General features: G+C 46.0%; 2 protein-coding genes across 4 annotated transcripts in view; one reads left to right on the top strand and one right to left on the bottom strand.

Moving 5' to 3' along the window:
• The window catches only part of LOC133393180 (protein stum), a 28,239-nt gene extending 25,051 nt beyond the window's left edge, over positions 1–3,188 (top strand). The window contains exons 10-11 of the mRNA XM_061656654.1: positions 10–232; positions 1,011–3,188. Of these exons, the coding sequence (XP_061512638.1) occupies positions 10–232; positions 1,011–1,153 (366 nt within the window). The 3' untranslated portion in view covers positions 1,154–3,188. The remainder of the gene's footprint in view (positions 1–9; positions 233–1,010) is intronic.
• On the bottom strand, positions 1,576–16,397 carry LOC1280934 (EH domain-binding protein 1). Of its 3 annotated transcripts, XM_061655111.1 has the most exons (11): positions 14,459–16,397; positions 10,353–11,783; positions 10,077–10,279; positions 8,748–9,364; positions 8,260–8,358; positions 7,585–7,974; positions 7,322–7,445; positions 7,135–7,231; positions 6,856–7,044; positions 5,849–5,937; positions 1,576–5,779 (listed from the first exon to the last, which is right to left on the bottom strand). In XM_061655111.1, exons 1-10 carry the CDS (start codon positions 14,560–14,562, stop codon positions 5,856–5,858), a joined length of 3,336 nt encoding a protein of 1,111 aa, XP_061511095.1. In that variant the 5' UTR covers positions 14,563–16,397; the 3' UTR covers positions 1,576–5,779; positions 5,849–5,855. The 3 variants fall into 3 exon arrangements, with proteins under 3 accessions (XP_061511095.1, XP_061511096.1, XP_061511097.1); XM_061655112.1 differs by lacking the exon at positions 8,260–8,358 and having other exon boundaries at positions 14,459–16,327; XM_061655113.1 differs by lacking the exons at positions 7,585–7,974; positions 8,260–8,358 and having other exon boundaries at positions 14,459–16,327.
• Between the last annotated feature and the right edge of the window lie 360 nt (positions 16,398–16,757).

The raw sequence follows: 16,757 nt of genomic DNA, 5'->3' as shown, positions 1-16,757 counted from the left end.
TTCGTACAGTTCCTCAACGTAGTCATACCCGGTTCCGGGACGGTACTGTCCGGTGGGCTGTGTCTGTGCATTGGCAAGCCTCGCTTTTCCCAGCACGACTCAATCAAGGGCCGCATCGGTTCGTTCATCATCAACTGTATCGTGGGCATCTCGCAGTGCTTCACGATCATCTTCTGCGTCGTCGGGTGGGGTTGGGCCATCTGGTGGGGTACGATCATGCTACGGCTAGCAAGTGAGTATCATTCTCCATGTAGCAGTGTGTCTGTAGCAGTGATGGGAAAAATGAAGTTTTCGTCGGAATCGATTCCGGCTAGCTCCGATGGCATGGAATCGATTCCGGATAGTAGGTCCGGAATCAGATTCCGGAATCGAATCCGGAATCGGAATCAGTTATAGAATCGATTGCGGAATCGGATCTGGAATCTGAATCGGAATCGGCTTCGGAACTGGCCCCGGTATAGGCTTCGGAATCGGGTCCGGAATCGGTTCTGGAATCGGAATCGGAATCGGGTTCGGAAGCGAAATCAGGTTTGGAATCGGAATTAGCGCCGATATTAGAATGGGCTTCGAAATCGGAGTCGGTTTCAGCATACCCATAAGAATAGCAAAGAATCCAAATTTACTTATAAACGACACATTTTCATGGAGTTTCCCGGACTGATTTCGCTTCTGAAACTACTTATTTCAATTCAAGAACTGATTCTCATTGCGGAGCTAAAACTCCAATTCTGGAGTCAATCCTGATTCCGATTCCGGAGCAAATTGCGATTCCCAGGTCGACTCCGATTCCGGGTGCTTCTGATTCCGGAACCGGTTCCGATTCCGGAATCGATTCCGAATCCGGAACCAATTCCGAAACCGATTTCTGTGCTGATTCCGGATTCGATTCCAAATCGGCTGAGAAAATGATTCCAACCATGGAATCGGAATCGGGTAGAACCGATTTCGAGCTCCCACCACTAGTCTCTAGCACTGAATTACTGACAGGTGTCATGTTTTCCCAACCTTAGGACAACATCGAAAGATACTGGAAATGGAGGCGGCCCAAGAGGAGGGCGAAGAGCAGACGACACTCTCCAACCGGACCGGTGCCTCCAATCCGCCCGTGGCCTTAGTCTCCAAAACACATCGTGACGTCGAGACGGGTCGGTAGGTGTGAAATGAATGAATTTCCTACGGAGAGTGATGTTTTTCTTGCTGGGGAAAGGTTTAACTGCCGTTTTTGTACATTTGCCAAACGGCACGCTGATACACACGGGTGAGCGAGCGTAGTGAGGAGGAGCGTGTGTACGGGAACCAACGATTTGGACTGTATTGTAGCAAAGCGATGTTAACACGTCAATGTATGTAAAAAGAGAAAAAAAAGCTGGGAAAAGGAATACCAAAACCACACACCTCCTCCTTCTCCTAATTTTCCTTTCTCTCCCGTTTTATCCTCTTTTGTTGGAAAAAATACGGTTTTAAATTGGGAAGAATAAAGTAAAGTCTTTTAACTTTTACACAAAAAAAACGATAACATACCTGGTTTCCTTTCTTCTCATTTCTTTCGCGAACAATATTCATATAAAAACTTCGTTCCTTTTTGACATCATCATTCGATACATTTCATTGTTCATCATCATCGTCAGATTATTATTACAATCCGCAAGCATGCTGTTGCCGTCGTTGGACATCCGGTGCTAGTAATCTTCTTTTAAGTTGTTTCCTTGGTTTAATTTTGACCCCACACACGCGCGCACGCTATTTAGGAAACCTCACAGTTCACAATTTACTCCTCTCGTCACCAGCTCAATCATTGTCGCAGCGGCGGCGCTCGTACGTACCAGCCGCCGCCGTGAGCGTATGCATAATGGGATGTATGTATATAGTATGAGAAAAAATATATAATATGATTTTTTGTTTTCTTTTTATGTATATAAGTATAGACTCATCCTCCTGCATCGGTACGCAAACGGGGGTTTTGTATATATATAAATACAGCTCTCTCTCTATCTGTGTGATGGTAATCTTTTGCCCTTTTCCAAGGAATTGTTATGTGTTCTCTCTCCCTCTATTTCGCACCTTTTCTGCAAGCTTTTTTAATAGTAGTTTTTGTTTGTTTGTTTTCCAAAAATATCGTGCCACGAATGTGTCTACCATCATAATCGATACGAAAAGTTTACAAACGGCTCTACAAAGCAAACTCTTTTCTATAGGCTGCATTTTTCCTCCCTCTGCTTTTCTGGCCTCTTCAAAACGTAACGTAAATGAAGTGCTCGGTGTATGGCTTGCTGCTTGCTGGTGCTCCGCAGTGATGTGTAGCAATTGTAGGGGGTTCGTTTCGTTTCACCCCGCCTTCCAATGTGGCGCTTCACTTTGGAATTGTTAGTTTTGCAGCACGCAAATAATTTCATTTTCGTTACATTCTATAGCCTAAAAATATGATCTTTTCATCAGTTTAATCTGTTTATACGCGCCGAGTTGACCGATGTTTGCGATGCTTTCCCTTTTGTTTATTCGATTTTATATATTGTTTCCGTTCCGTTCTGTTTCACCACTATCATATTATCTATATCGCTAGGCTCACCCCGGCTAGGCGCGTTTACATGTGCTAGAGAGGGGGAGCGAAGGCCAAAGTTTTACTTTGGTTGTTATACGACGCCCGCCTAGAGCTTGTTATTTTTTAATCTGCGTTACAAATGATTAATTTTTGCTACGTATATTTTAACGAGTTTTCTTCTCCGATTGTATGTGATAGAAAGCTTTACGAATGACGTGGGAGGGGTGGGGGGGGGGGGGGGTGTTGATTACAATATGTGATCTTCTGCATTTTACCATTAATGTGTGTTCTCTTTTTCTGACAGCTACAGGCTCTCACAGCGTGTAATATTTTTCATATTACGTACCACACCGCACAGTTTGGTTCGGCTATATGTGTGTGTGTGCATTGAACGGTTATTATTCCGTTTGGAATTAGCATAGATTGTTCGATTGCCAGATGTTTTGAAGGAAATAAAACAGACCAAAAAGCCCAAGCATTACGGTTCTATCGAGCAAACACACACTAACACACAAACAACTGCTCTGCAAAGAAACACCCATTAAAAGGATTTTTTGATGGGGGATGTATGCAATCTCAAAAAGGAGGTGAAATCTGTTTTTGCTAATCTGCTAGAAAAAGTGGTGGGTAAGTAGTAGTAGTAGTAGTAGTAGTAGTTGTGGCGGTACAAAAGAACCTTATGAATCCATTCGATTGTTTGTTTGCAACAAAAACCCCGTTTGCTCTCACATCAAAGGATGCAAACGAGTGTCGCATTCGGTGTGTATGTTTCTGTCTTCGTGCCAGCCGAAGCAAAAGCGAAACTAACGCAAATATACATGATGCACATTATATGAGACGATTATTTGTTACTACATCCTATCGACAAGCTAAAAATCTCCTTCAAATTGAGCGCGTGTTGGGGGGGAATTGGGGGAAAAAAAAAATTGTGTTCAGAAATCTTCCACCCATTCGCCATTGTTCAGCTTCTGTTTTGTCCAATTAGGCTTTCTTCCTCTGTGCTTTTCTTTGGCTGTAAGTTCAAAGCTGTACACAAATCATTCCGCTCCATCTTTAATCTCTCCACTAATATGCTGCACTGTAAGCGAAAGATAGTTTACAAACCACCAAAAGCAGCAATCAATTGCATAGTATAGCATCGTTTGAGAAGAGAAAAGAACGTTACCAAACCCAAGCTTATTTCAGTACAGTAAGTAATCCCTTCGCCCTCTTTCCTTCACCAATTAGAGGTCTATACTAAATAAGCATTCCACCGTTTGAAAGCTAACCATTACTCTTGCCTTTTGTAAAGCCTTCGCAGTGGGTCCAAAACATCATCATCCTCCAAAATAGCCAGCATCAAAAGGGGTACGGACACAACCTCGTCTGGTAATTTCCACTTTGACCGCTGTGACTAGAATATTTCTTCTCTCGGTATGCATTATTACGATGTGTGGCGCAGAAATAGAATGTAGAGTAGGTGAAAAACAATAAATTATACAATTTGTAGGCATGCGAGCGTAAGCAGGACGATTTCTAGTAGTTATGCAAGTAGTAGTTCCTTTTCAAAGCATTTTTTGTAAAATATGCCATCGGTTTTTGTTAACGCTTCTAAACGTAGCCGAACGAGTGAACCGAATTTTTCCTCTATCATGTGATGTGAAACGATCTAGGATGAGAAAAAGTAGTACAGTATGTGGTTTACCATTTTTAAAAACAGCTACTTTTGCCTGATTTTGCTGCAGGAAAGTATGATGATTGGAATTGGCAATAAATGCCATTATTATTGTGTTTTACTACCTTTTTATGTACACAGTTAACCCCAATCGCTAGATGATGATCTAAAACTTAAAGTTGATCGTTCCTTTACGGTTAGATGAGAGCTACATTAGTCGGAAGAAATGTTTAGATAGATAGATGGATAGCTAAGTAGCTAGAGTACGAGATAAATTAAAATCATTTGCGGGAAATTCGCTCTGCCTCACTTTTCCTACCCATTTCTAGGTCAATTTTCTTTTCCTTTTTTGCTAGTAAGGAAAATGTTCCAATCATGTGACCAAATACTTATTTCATCTCGCTTCTATGAAAGGCAGCTTCGCGGGTGTCAGTAATAAAACGATTCTAATCATATATATAAAAAAACGCTCACTCGATTTGCCTCGCTCTAATATCACTTTGAATAAGTTTACAGCTGTTTCTGTTGGTGGCGCTGACACCGTTTTTGCAAACCGCTCGCCTCTAGTAAGCCTCTCGCTCTCGTATGCCACCCCGTAACTCCCTTAACTCACATACATAATTTGCTCGATCTGCTCCTTACCCGACGACCCTAGCTAGCTGGCAAGCTATTCATTGCTAGCTTTGCTTTCGACCAGCCAAACAAACTACGGACCACTACAGCGTAAGATACAAGTAGAACAATAAAACGGTTACGCGGTTACAACGGTTAGCAGTAAAAAGTAACGGAAACTTAATCGTAAAAAAGGGTATAGCTATATGATAGTGCTCTTACAGTGTAGTATTGCAATAAATAAGCATTTGCACTTGGGACTGCTTCTTTGCTGTCGCATTACTTTGCCAGTTGTGAAGCCGAACGAAAAAGGGGCGTGAAAGACACTAAACAATATTGTACACATTCAAAACACGGTTCCTTTTTGTCATAAAGCGTAGATACTTTCGTCCAACTTTGACGAACCTATAGTGAAAGGATCATCCCCATTAGACTCGTATCGATCCCAACGCTTAAGCCATCGTCGTCGCGTTGTAGGCTTGCTTGAAACGAGACAAAAGTTCAGGGATAAGGTTCACATCCTAAAACACAACCACATATACAGAGACACACTGTAAACGCACACAGACACACAGCGTCCTCAAATGCTTCGATAAATACCAAGCACAATGCACTAAACGCACTATACAACAACACACGCGCACACACCGGAAAACGGACGGAATTGATTACGAAAAAACGGAATTCAAAACCCGGAACGGAAATGTGTACTCTGCTACTGTAATTTGTTCCAGGTTGAACGATCGTGCGTTGGAACGATGATTGTACTTGTACGAGTTCTCGATCGCCCGGCATCATCGAGCCCGGGGGGGGCATTCGGGGGGACAGTGTGGCCCTATCGCGTGTCAGCAGTTTTGGGGAATTTGGGGTTGTCGTTTGGTTTGGTACGTCGAATGTTGAAACTACGTCAATTTTACGTCCACATACATTGGTAAAACCTCAACCAATTTAAGTAAGGAACAGTTGAAGGAAATCTAAAAACAGAGGTAGTATTTAAGCATTGAAGACTGCTGCACCTGCATGGCACTCGTAGCGTTACTTACCACCAGCTCACTGGATGACACACTTTTCGTCCTTCTGGTTAATATCTACCGTTTCCAGCTTTCGTTCAATTTCGTCGTCATCTTCGATACTAGATAAGAGAAAAAGTAAAAGAACCATTAAACCAGTGCTGCAAAATGTCACTGTCAATGTCAAAAAAAAAATCTAACTGAAACAAAATCCATGTCAGCGTCACTCAATTCGTGACATTTTTGCGACTATCGCTTGGTCAGTCACTATGTCAGGCCTTTTTCTTTACTGTGATCAGTTCTGCAAAATGTCACTGACATAGTCATGACAAATTCCGGCTGAAACAAAATCATGTCAGCGTCACGAGCTCTACTGTGATGATCAGAGGTGAAACTCAATCAGTTGGTGCGACCATCACATGCTTGGTGACATTTTGTGCAACCAACTCTTGGTCAGTCACTTTGTTGCCACATTTTCTGTCGGTGATCATCACGATAGTCTTGGGAGATATGCGGTGAGTGCGAGTGGTTCCAAGAAACAAAATGAGCATGTTTCCTCGCTCTGATTGACCTGAGAGAAAATCAAAGCAGACAAAGCGATAAATAATGCTCATATTGTTGCTTGGGACCACATGCCAAGCATATTCCACGAATGTCATATTGAATAATGTTCTTTTGCTGAACAGAAAATGTCGTGGCCAAGTGAGAGACCAAGAGTTGAGCGCTAAAAAAATGTCATCAAGTATGTGATTGGTCGCCAAATGTTTGAGTCTCACCTCTGATCATCTCAGTTGTGTACTTGAGCTGATTTGAGTTTCGTTTCAGTCATTAGTGATTCACAGCCAGAAAAAAATCATGATTATGCTTGCGCCGTCATTAAGCTCAACTTATCAGTCAGAGTATCGTGTTTGACTCAAGCATGAGCATCAAACTACCACGGATATGTTCATTGTTTTCGTTGGTGAACATCTCGTGATGCTCATGATGTTTTGCAGCACTGCATTAGACACTAATTTAAACAAAACAAAGCAGAAACTTACGCCTGCTCCTGGCTGTGCAGATTTTGCACCAGCTCATTGCGCTTGTCCACGATTGCCACCAGTTCCGTCAGTAGCAACGCTTCCTTCTCGCGCTGCTCCTCCGTCTTCTGCCAATCCTCGACGGAAAGGGCTGCACGCAGCTCCATGTTTAGCATTTCGTACTTTTTCTCAAGATCATTCTCTTGTTCACTGTAACGAAGAGTGAAAGAAGAGAAAAGATAAAGGATAAGTTAACAAATCGAAAGATTCCCATAGTAGAGCAATGTAAAAAGGTCTTACAGTAGATTAAGCTGCATTTGCCGCCTGAGCAGTGCGTTCTTTTTGTTTACCAACGTGAACCATTGTGACATGAGTTGATCTTCGGTTTCGGAAACGTCTGCAAATGAGCGGGTAAAATAAGGAAACAAAACATTAATATCCTTTTCGCTGTTGTCCGCTAGTACGTAGCTATGCTCACTCAACTCACTCGTCATCGTTCCGCCCATCACAGCGCGTAGCTTCTTTTCCAGTGCGTTTGCTTTCAGATCGATCGCTTCCTGCTCGCGCTCCAGTTTGTTAAGCTCACTTTGAATGTAATTTACACGTTCCACCTGGCAGGGGATAATAAACCAAAGCGCATATTAAAATGTTGCTTGTCAACGCAGAATGCGATGATGGTGACTTTTGTGCTTTAAAAAACACTATTCAATACACTCAAAATTCACACGCTCAAACTCAACTTGAACCTACCTGACCATTGTCATCCTCCTGGCTCTTTGGACCCATAAACTCAATCAACTTGCTCGGCGACGGTGTGCTGCGCTTCAGCAGATGGTGATGCTGTTCCGCCGCCTTGTAGCTGTGCCCATTGCTACCCTCCTTGCCGGTAGGGTCCTGCTGGCCGGCGGGCGAACCCGTATCCTTTCGATGCGGATGGTGATGGCCAATGGGAAAGATAAACTCCGACCCATTGTTGATCGGCGAGATGGCCCGATCTGGCGAGAGGGGAGCAGGGGCCGGGCGACCACCGGAGGGGAACAGTTTCGTCGGCGATGAAGGAGAGTCCAGCCCGGACAGCTTTAACTTGGCGCCGGCAATCAGTTTGCGGGCCTCCTCGCGCAATCTGGCCTGTCGATCGGTCTTTTGGGTTTGCGTTTGAGGGGAAGCAGAGTTGCAAACCGAAGCAAATGGCAAATCGATAAACATCAGTGTTAGTAACTAATATTCACTAATACTTCAAATTTGTGACTACTTCGAAAAATCGAGGACTTAATCATTAAGTAGGTATTAAGTAAATCAATAAAATGAAATAATATTTACAAAATAAAAACAAACCAAACACAACAAACTTTAACTTAACCAAATTAACAAAAAAACTTACTTAATAAAGTAGATTTAAAAAAATCAAACAAACAAAACACTTACTGCATCCTTGTCACCTTTGCTATCTACGTGCGACGATCTAAGCCGTTCTATCATGAGCTTGGCCCGCTCGCTCATTTCTTTGTGCCGTAAAATCAATGTCTAAAATCAGGAGCGAAAAACGGGGAAAACAAAGCCGAAAGAAAAACAGGAAAAAAAAACAAACAAACGTAATACAAACCCATGGTCGGATAGTTGAATGGTATAATATATGTACAGAAGTAACGTATCGCAGTATTGGTATGTGGAGATCACAATTAAATTAAATTAAATTGAAGTAATAACAAATCTAGTTGCAAATCAATCAACCAAAACTCAAACTAAGTTTAAAAAAACTAGGAAAAACAAAATCAAAGCCCCCCGAGACGGTAAATTCAAACTCAAACCACAAATCAAATCGTCCGTCTGGGCTGCGCAAACTCCACACTGCTTTAACTCTCTCTCACACACAGAGAGAGACTTTAACTCTCTGTTCCTTCGAAGCTACTTACGTTTGCTTTGTTCAAATCCAACGTCGGAAGCGTTTGAATCTCTTCATCATCGTCACCCGGCTGCTGTACACTGTTTTCCGTTTGCGCGCGTCTTTGGCCATCTTCGTCATCGCCGGTGGGACTGGCACTGCTTCCATTAACAGCCACCGACCGACCATCACTGCCACTGTCAACCGTCGTGGCCACGGTAAGCTTTTCACTTGCCGCGTCCCCTTCATTGGCGGCCGTGGAAGAGGACGTGTTGCTGCTTCCACTGTCTATGCTGCTGCTCTGATGGCCACTCAAACCGTTCGCTGGTTTACTGCTACCATTGCTGTCACCACCGCTCTCTACCCGCTCGTTGTTCGCCGGGCCATTGTTTGCCACGTGCCCCGGACCGAGCGGCCCGTCCAGCAGGCTGAAGGGAAAATTGGGCAGCTTATCTTTGGTCGGGGACAGGACGCGCCCCAGCAGGTGCTTCGAGTTGGCCAGCAGGGCCGCCTTCGTGTCCAGCTTCGACCCGAGCGGGTGGTCGTCGTTGTTGGGCGTGATGATGTCGGTCAGGTTGAGCAGATTCTTGCACAGCTTGTCCGATTTGTAGTTTCCGATCACGTAGCTGGAATCGTCCGTTGTTTCGCCTGTAGTGTGGTAAAGAGATTGGGGGAGAGCATTAGAAGATATTGCAATGCAATAGGAAGATTTAGTACGAAAGACATGTTTAGTTGCTGAGCCTGCAAGCTGCGTTAGATGTTATACTTGAAGCAAACAAACAGTCATTTTTTCTGATTTTGATAAAAATCGTTTTCTAACTGATTAGCATTAAAACAATCATAAAATCAAAAATCCCCAAATTCTCGAAAAAAAATGAAGTATTTGAAGAGTCCTTTAGTTGACGTTTTATCTTCAAATACAATCATACTGTTTGAGAATAGCGACAAACCCCCTTTCCTGGTGTAAATAACTATTAAAACAAAAACACAATACCACTATGCTACGAAGCTTGAACGTCTTTTTTACAAGATCCGATAAAAGAAACAAAAAAAAACATATTCCTAACAAAGAAATTTCAAAACCACTCTTTCTCGCGCAAACACTACCACACACTCTGTGTACCTCCTTCTCCACCGACAAGTTTCGTTTGCGAGTGATAAGAACACACTGCCCGTGCTGCCGCGTGGCTGCATGCTCGACACGGACCACTGCTGCCATCTTAAACGGGGTAAGTGGAGTGTTAGGACAGGAAACTACCAATTAACACAGATATTACCACCAATATACTGTGCGTTTTCCTTATTTTCTCCCACCCATTTAATTACACCATTTCCTCTCCCATGCGCAGCAAATGCTTACCGATCGATTGGACCTCCAGCTGGTGTCCGGTGAAGTGCGCCCGCAGCTGATAAAGGTACGTCATGACGGCCAGCTTATCCGGCACGGCGAGCAAATTCATATCGCGCGGCTCAATCACCCGCGGTATGCCGAGCTTTTCGGCCGCATCGAAAGCCGTTCGACAGTTTTCAATCACATTGCCAGGGGACAATTTCGTCATGTCACTGGAATAAAGAGCAGAAAATTGCATTCGTATGGAGCAACTCTCCTGTGTGCTCCGCGTTTGCCCATACTTACATTAAATTAGGATAAAAGTGATGTATCACCGCACAGAATGCCATCCCGTTGCGCCAGCTGGTCGTCAGGTTGGTCACCTTCACGCCGTTGTAGTTCTTCGTCACCTCCTTGCACCATTCCAGCAGATCCTGCCCGGGCGTGCTGTCCTTGAGCGTGCCGAGCGGTTTCAGCAGCTCCCCGCCGGCCAACAGCGGAACGGGCCGGATCGGTGGAACCAACGAGACGTCCGACTTTTCATCCGCCTCCTGCCGATCGGACTCTGTTATGGTGCTTTGTTCCCTTTCCTTCGGTTCGTTGTCGTAGCTCTTGACTAGGTTCAGTGGTTTCAGGTCCGATCGGCTGCTGTTGAACGCTTTACCATCGAGGGGCGATGCTTTTGGTGGTGGTTCCGGGGAGGACGGTTTTGCTTCCTCCTCTACGGCGACGGTCGGCGGTGCGGGTTCCGGCGTCGGTACACGGTTTGCCTCCGTTGGGACCGGTGTTGATCGACCGGATGCAAAGTCATTGTCTTCCTCGTCGTCTTCCAGCACGCCCAGTGCGTCGAGCTGTTTGTCCAGCTGGTCTTCTTCCTCTTCCTCCTCCCTTTTAACCGTTTCTGGGAGCCTGTTTTCACGAGTTTCCCTCTGACTAGGAGACGCAGAGTGCGAACCGGCTTGACCACCGTCACCAGTACCCTCCTCGCGCGCGTGTGGTCTGTGGTGGTGCTGCAGCGACGGTTTGTTCTCATTCTCGTCCAACTCACGCCTGCCGTCGTCCTCCCGCCCCGCCAGCATCATGTCGAGGAACATTTCGCGCGACCCGCACACGATCGGCGTTTGATCGTCGGACAGCAGCGAGGGCACGCCGCTCATCGGTGTCAGCAGCTCCGAGCTGTTCAGGCTCGTCGTCAGCTGCTCGAGCTGGTTCGTCAGCTCGGACATGTTCTCGGAGAAGTCGATCGAGTTCTCCAGATCCGGTATGTCCTCGAGATCGTCGAGCGGCGCTATGTCGGACACATTGTTGACCGACATCAGCGAAATGATGCTCTGCATGTCCTCGTCCGTTGCTTTGCCCTCGCGCAAAAACACGCAGCTCAGCGTTAGCTCCAGGTTGGCGGCCAGGATTTTCTTCGACACCGGGCGCAACCGGAGCGTAAACGTTTGCTGCGTCGATTCGATACTGGCGTACTTGCGCATGTTGATCGTAGCGGACGCGAGCGCCCGCTTCTTGCCGAGCTGCGACACGTCCTCCAGCACGAACGTCCAATCCTTATCCTCCAGCTCGTGCGTCCGGATGTCTTTGAACAGTGTGACCGCGATCGTGTGGTTGTCCGGCATCGGCCAGGACATGGTGCTGCTGAGCGGGTTGATTAGGTCCGGCTGCCACTCGAGCGCGCTGGACTGGACGCGGCGCGAACGGCGCGTCCACACGACGTGCAGCTTGTTGGGTCGCCTGTTGAAAAGAGAGAGAGAGAGAGAGAGAGAGAGAGAAAACAAAAAAACGGTTAAATTAATGAATTTCAATTCCGTCGGAAGGGGATGGTGGGTTCTCGCAATTTAAGTGCGCGTGCGCTTCATCGACGGTGGCGCCGCGGAACACACGCGCTGTCGACGATGGACCGTCGATTGGTGTCGCTTAATTGATTTGTTTTCAGTCGGCAAGGGGTTTGCGCAATGTGCGAAATTTGATTTACGAACCCAACCGGATGGGAGAAGACCAAGCCAAAGGAAGCTTTAGTTAATTGTGTTGACGCTCTTGGGGGGTATAGATTTTGATTGCTTGGTAAGATGGTAGATTAATGACAACATGTTCACTTCATTATTGCAGTGCTGTGCTTAATGTATTCAGAAAAAAACGGTGGACAATCCCAAAACAAAACAACCAAAAGCAAACTGAATTTAGTCCCAATTATCTCTTCATTCATTTCATTTCGTGTGCCACGCAACAACAACAACAAACTGGAACAAGCCAGATAAAACGCAGCAAACTCTTTCGCCCGGGCGCACTTCAAGTGCTTCCGGAACGCGATACATAGCATCGTGAAATCAGTGAAGTAGCGCTGTTGCTTTGTTGCTTGGCCGAGACGCTCTCGCATCACATTGCGAGTCGCCCCAACGCCCTCCCCAGCGAGTACTTAATGAAGATAATGAATTAAGCACGGCCGCATCGGATGACCTCTGGTTGCATTTGCGCGATTGCGCTGCGGCAGGGCCTCTGACCCCTTTTGGAGGGAGAGCATTACAGTACCGAATGCACCCAACTGGTACCACCACCACCACCAGTATCATGGCGAAACATTCATGGCGGTTTTTCGTTAATGCCAATGTGTTACGGGCATTTTTATATTTTACGATTGCGGCTGCGATGGCCCGAGCGCACGCCTGCCGTTGGGTGCATATTTTATTTACGGACCGTTTGATGAAGGTAAATGAAAAATCCTTCATCCATTTGGCTGCACAAGGACACGTTTGGTAATTGAAAAAATAAAAAATAAATGCAACGCAGGGATCCAATGCGAAATAAAATCGGAACGAATGGGCCAAATTGATCAATACTTTTCCATTACCAACATGCAGGGACTGAAATTTTAAAAATAAAATCATAAAACCTTCGCCACCGTCATGCACTTTGCACCGGTTCTTGCACACTTTGCACGAGGATGGAAATAAAAATAAATTGACCGCAAAAACAAAGTGCATCGACGAATGACGAACGCTTGGAAGCTTCAAATCCAAAGCCAAAAACAAAACAAAAACCAAAACTTGACGGGATGGCAGATGATGGTTTGTCTTTTGGGCGGGAGGAGAACCAACCACGCAGCAGTACACTACTGTGCGCATCTCGTTCCAAAGCGATATTGATGCATTTTGGGATGGGAAGGTTGGTTTGGCTGTGTTTCGTTCGCGTGTGGCGGCTTGTGCACGCGTCATCGTCCAAAAATAAAAAATCGAGAAACACCACTGCTTTTCCCCCTTTGGGGATTTTGCCCCACCAGTGCCGGGCCGATTCATTACCCGTTTCCGTCTGATCTTGTTCTATACATTGTGTGAGAGAGCCTTGCTTCCAGGGGCGAGCTGGAGAACGCAATACTGGAATGATTCATCGCGTTTAATGGTCCAAGACGTCCATCACTGCTGCTGACTGTTGACGTTTACCCTCGAAAGCAAATATTGAACAGGGTAATTTGTGTGCACAAATTGGAATTGAAGATTTGCAACATGCCATCTACAAACTCATTAAAGTATTATTATTTTCTTTGTTCAGTAAAATTGTGAGGCATTGCTCAATTAATTAATTAACACTTTCCAAAAAATTGTGAATCATAATTGGTTCCGGAGTTGGAGTCGGCTTCGGAATTGGTTCCGGAATTGGAATCGGCTCTGGAATTGGTTCCGGAATTGGCTCTGGAATAGGCTGCGGAATCGGCTCCAGAATCGATTCCAAATACGGAATCGGAATCGAGTAGGTCCAATTCCGAGCTCCCACCACTAAATAAAACAACAAAAAAAAACACGACGTTTACCGACCACTGTCTTGGATTGTTCCGGGCCGTAGCGGGTGGAAAAATAATCCGAAACTGTCCGTTGGACCGCTACCCTAGGGAGCGGAAAGCGGCACCCACGAGCGGGGAAAAGAATGGGGGAGGGTGTCGACGTAACGGCAAAGATAAACAAAACAAGACGCGACGGAACTGCATCCCCCCGATCCAAGCAACCGTGATGACGTGATGGTGTTCGTATGGGTGTGTATGTGTAATGTGATGACGCTAGAGCTGTGTATTGCCTTCGCCGATGACGGTAACGGTGGCGATGGTGGCGATGATGATGATACAGGAAATTATGATGTTCATTTCCGAGGCGAGCGATTACGTCGTCGCCGTGTCGGGGGCTTCATTGGGCTCGGGGTAACATAAAGCCCTCCCTACAACGTGTCTTCGTGGGTGAAATACCGTCTTACGAGGAATTGCTCCCCAAAAGTAGCGCGCAATGAATCATGTGCCGTGTTACAATTAATTTTCTGTCCCACTCACAAACGCAGGTAAAAAAGACAGGATGTAACCGCTACAAAAAGGGAAGGTAAATAGTTTGCTGTTAGAAGGGATGACCGATTCGAGCACCGAAACCTACCATTTGGCAGTCGTCTCCATGAACAGCTCATGGTACGACACGGTGAAGGAAAACTTGGCCGCCCGCTTGTTGACGCGCTGCAGACGCTTCCACACGCTGCCCATTGTACAGGTTGTCGCGGCCGGGACGACTAGGCAACTAAAGCTGTGGGCTGATGCGGCTGCTGCAACTGGTTTGTTTGTTGTTTAGCTTCCTCTGGCGATACAGCGATGATGCCGGAGTACCGTTTTCAAACCATTTTTTCACACAACGGCGTTCGAACCGCGAGATGTTCGCCTCAATCAACGTGGAGAAATCAAATCACATAAATTCACAAAGCACAATAATTTCACACCGGCAGGCGGACAGTAGCAGCGGTGGCAGCGTTTGTGCAACGTGCGCACTTAGCACAGCATGCTTCTCTGTCTAGTGATAATCTTGAAAGGCAAACAAACACAAAAAATAAAACAAGCTTCCGCCCTTTTGCAACAAGGGATCGTGTGCGTTCTTGCTGGAACGGAGAAACAGAACACGGGAGCGGTAAACACACACAGAGGCACGCACGTCAATGCTACTACGATTGTTTTAATTTCTGGCGCTTTCTTTCGTGTGCACTCGCGACACAACACCGCACGAAGGGCTTTTCACTTATCAGCGCAGTTCAGCGTGGTGGTGGTGTGTTAGGGGGCCTCGATACACATTCCCCCGCGCTGTGGCTGTGTGAATTGCAATCCGTGTAGCGATCAATTTTCGCTCGATCAGATTGCAACATCCCCTGTACCTTGGGTGAGCGGGGAGGAGCGCCAAGGGGGAAGACGCCGGAAAGGTGTGTTTTGTTTATTTTTCTACACACACCCAGCCCAGGGGGTTGGACAGTAGCACTGCGGCATCCTTACGGATACGACCAAGCCGCGACAAGAGATACGCTAAATAAGGAATGTGTTTACGCCAGCACCGAGTTCTCTCTCTCTATTTGTTGCGCTCTGGTTGGATGGTTTTGCCCCTGTCTCTCCCCTGTGGTGGACCTTGGCCCGGGCCACCCACCCCACACAACGCGCGCGCTCACGGACTGACTGACGTAGTAAGAAGCAGCCGAGGATCAAGGTTGCGCTGTCTCTGCCCACCCCCTTTGGACGAGCACACCAAAGGACGACGCGAACGACGACAAACTGTTTTCTCTTCGAGGACGGGCAGGGTCGTCTAACGCTTTGTTTTTGCTTTATCACACCCAGGCAGCCCCTCGGCAGGTTCTATTTTTCTCGGGTCGCTCGCCGACCAACTAACTGCACACTTTCGGCTGCTGCTGCCGTTTTTCACATCATTTCACACGATTTTTTTTCTTCGCACATACAAGGCGCTCTCTGCTATTGCCGCCGGATTGGCTTCAGCTGCTTCCCCGCACGATCATGGTCACACAGTTGTGCAAGGCTGTTTTCCTTCGGTTCCTTCATGGGTCACCCCCCACATGGGAAGGGGCTTTTTCTTCACTTTCCTGCAGCTGTACTGCACACTTACGTACGTTTTGTGTTACTTTTTTTGGGTACGCAACGTTTGGGAGTACGCATCACCTTCCCAACCCGTCGTCACTGGGGTGGTTGCTGTCGAGCTGATTCTTCTAGGCCTAAACCATAACGCACACACACACACGCTCACACGGGATGGGTTTTTTTTTCTACGTCGAAGCTGGTACGGAACACCAACAACACTCTGGAGCTGATGTGGGCAATTTGTTGGTTTGTTTGTTACACAAAACAAGGGTCAATCCTTTTGGAAGAAAGGCTGGCGCAGGCACACGGGATCTTACAACATAATCTTTTCTGCTACAATTTCTTCACTTTTCTGGCTCTGGCTTTGACAGTTTCGAGGAAGGTGAGGAGAAAAAAAAGTGTCGGAATGAGCGAGCGGCGGCCGGAGCGAGATGGGAGAACAGCGATGGTTGCGCGAGCGAAATGGCTAGCTGTTTGTGCGCTGTCAGATGGATGTTGTCAAGTACAGGTGTTCCCCGATATACGCCATTAATGCGGACCGGGAGCAATAGCGTATTTCGAACATTAGCGTAAATAGCATTTTGAGGTTTTCAGTTACTTTATAGTAAATTTTCGTATAATTTAGCTTAATTCCTGATTTTCGCATTCGTCAAATATCACGTTGTACAGCCAAAATATACTTGTTTAATAATGATTTTTTTATGAATTTAGCTCAATTATTTAGTTTATTACTTATTTGATGCAATGGATGTAGAAAATTCGTTTATTTCTGTCTTTCTAGTGATTTAAAACTTTTGAAAAAAATGCAAATTATTTTTTCATTTGACAATTGA

The sequence above is a fragment of the Anopheles gambiae genome, chromosome 3 (assembly GCF_943734735.2).
Source record: "Anopheles gambiae chromosome 3, idAnoGambNW_F1_1, whole genome shotgun sequence".
NCBI lineage: Eukaryota > Metazoa > Arthropoda > Insecta > Diptera > Culicidae > Anopheles > Anopheles gambiae.
The sequence above is the reverse complement of the archived record's forward strand: the minus strand, read 5'-3'. Positions and strand labels throughout refer to the sequence as shown.

Coding starts and splice junctions, on each gene's coding strand:
- LOC1280934 (XM_061655111.1), bottom strand. CDS start 14,562: ATGGGCAGCGTGTGGAAGCGTCTGCAGCGCGTCAACAAGCGGGCGGCC. Junction 10,280..10,352: donor CACTTTTATCCTAATTTAAT/GTAAGTATGGGC, acceptor TCTTTATTCCAG/TGACATGACGAAATTGTCCC. Junction 5,938..6,855: donor CTGCACAGCCAGGAGCAGGC/GTAAGTTTCTGC, acceptor TCTCTTATCTAG/TATCGAAGATGACGACGAAA.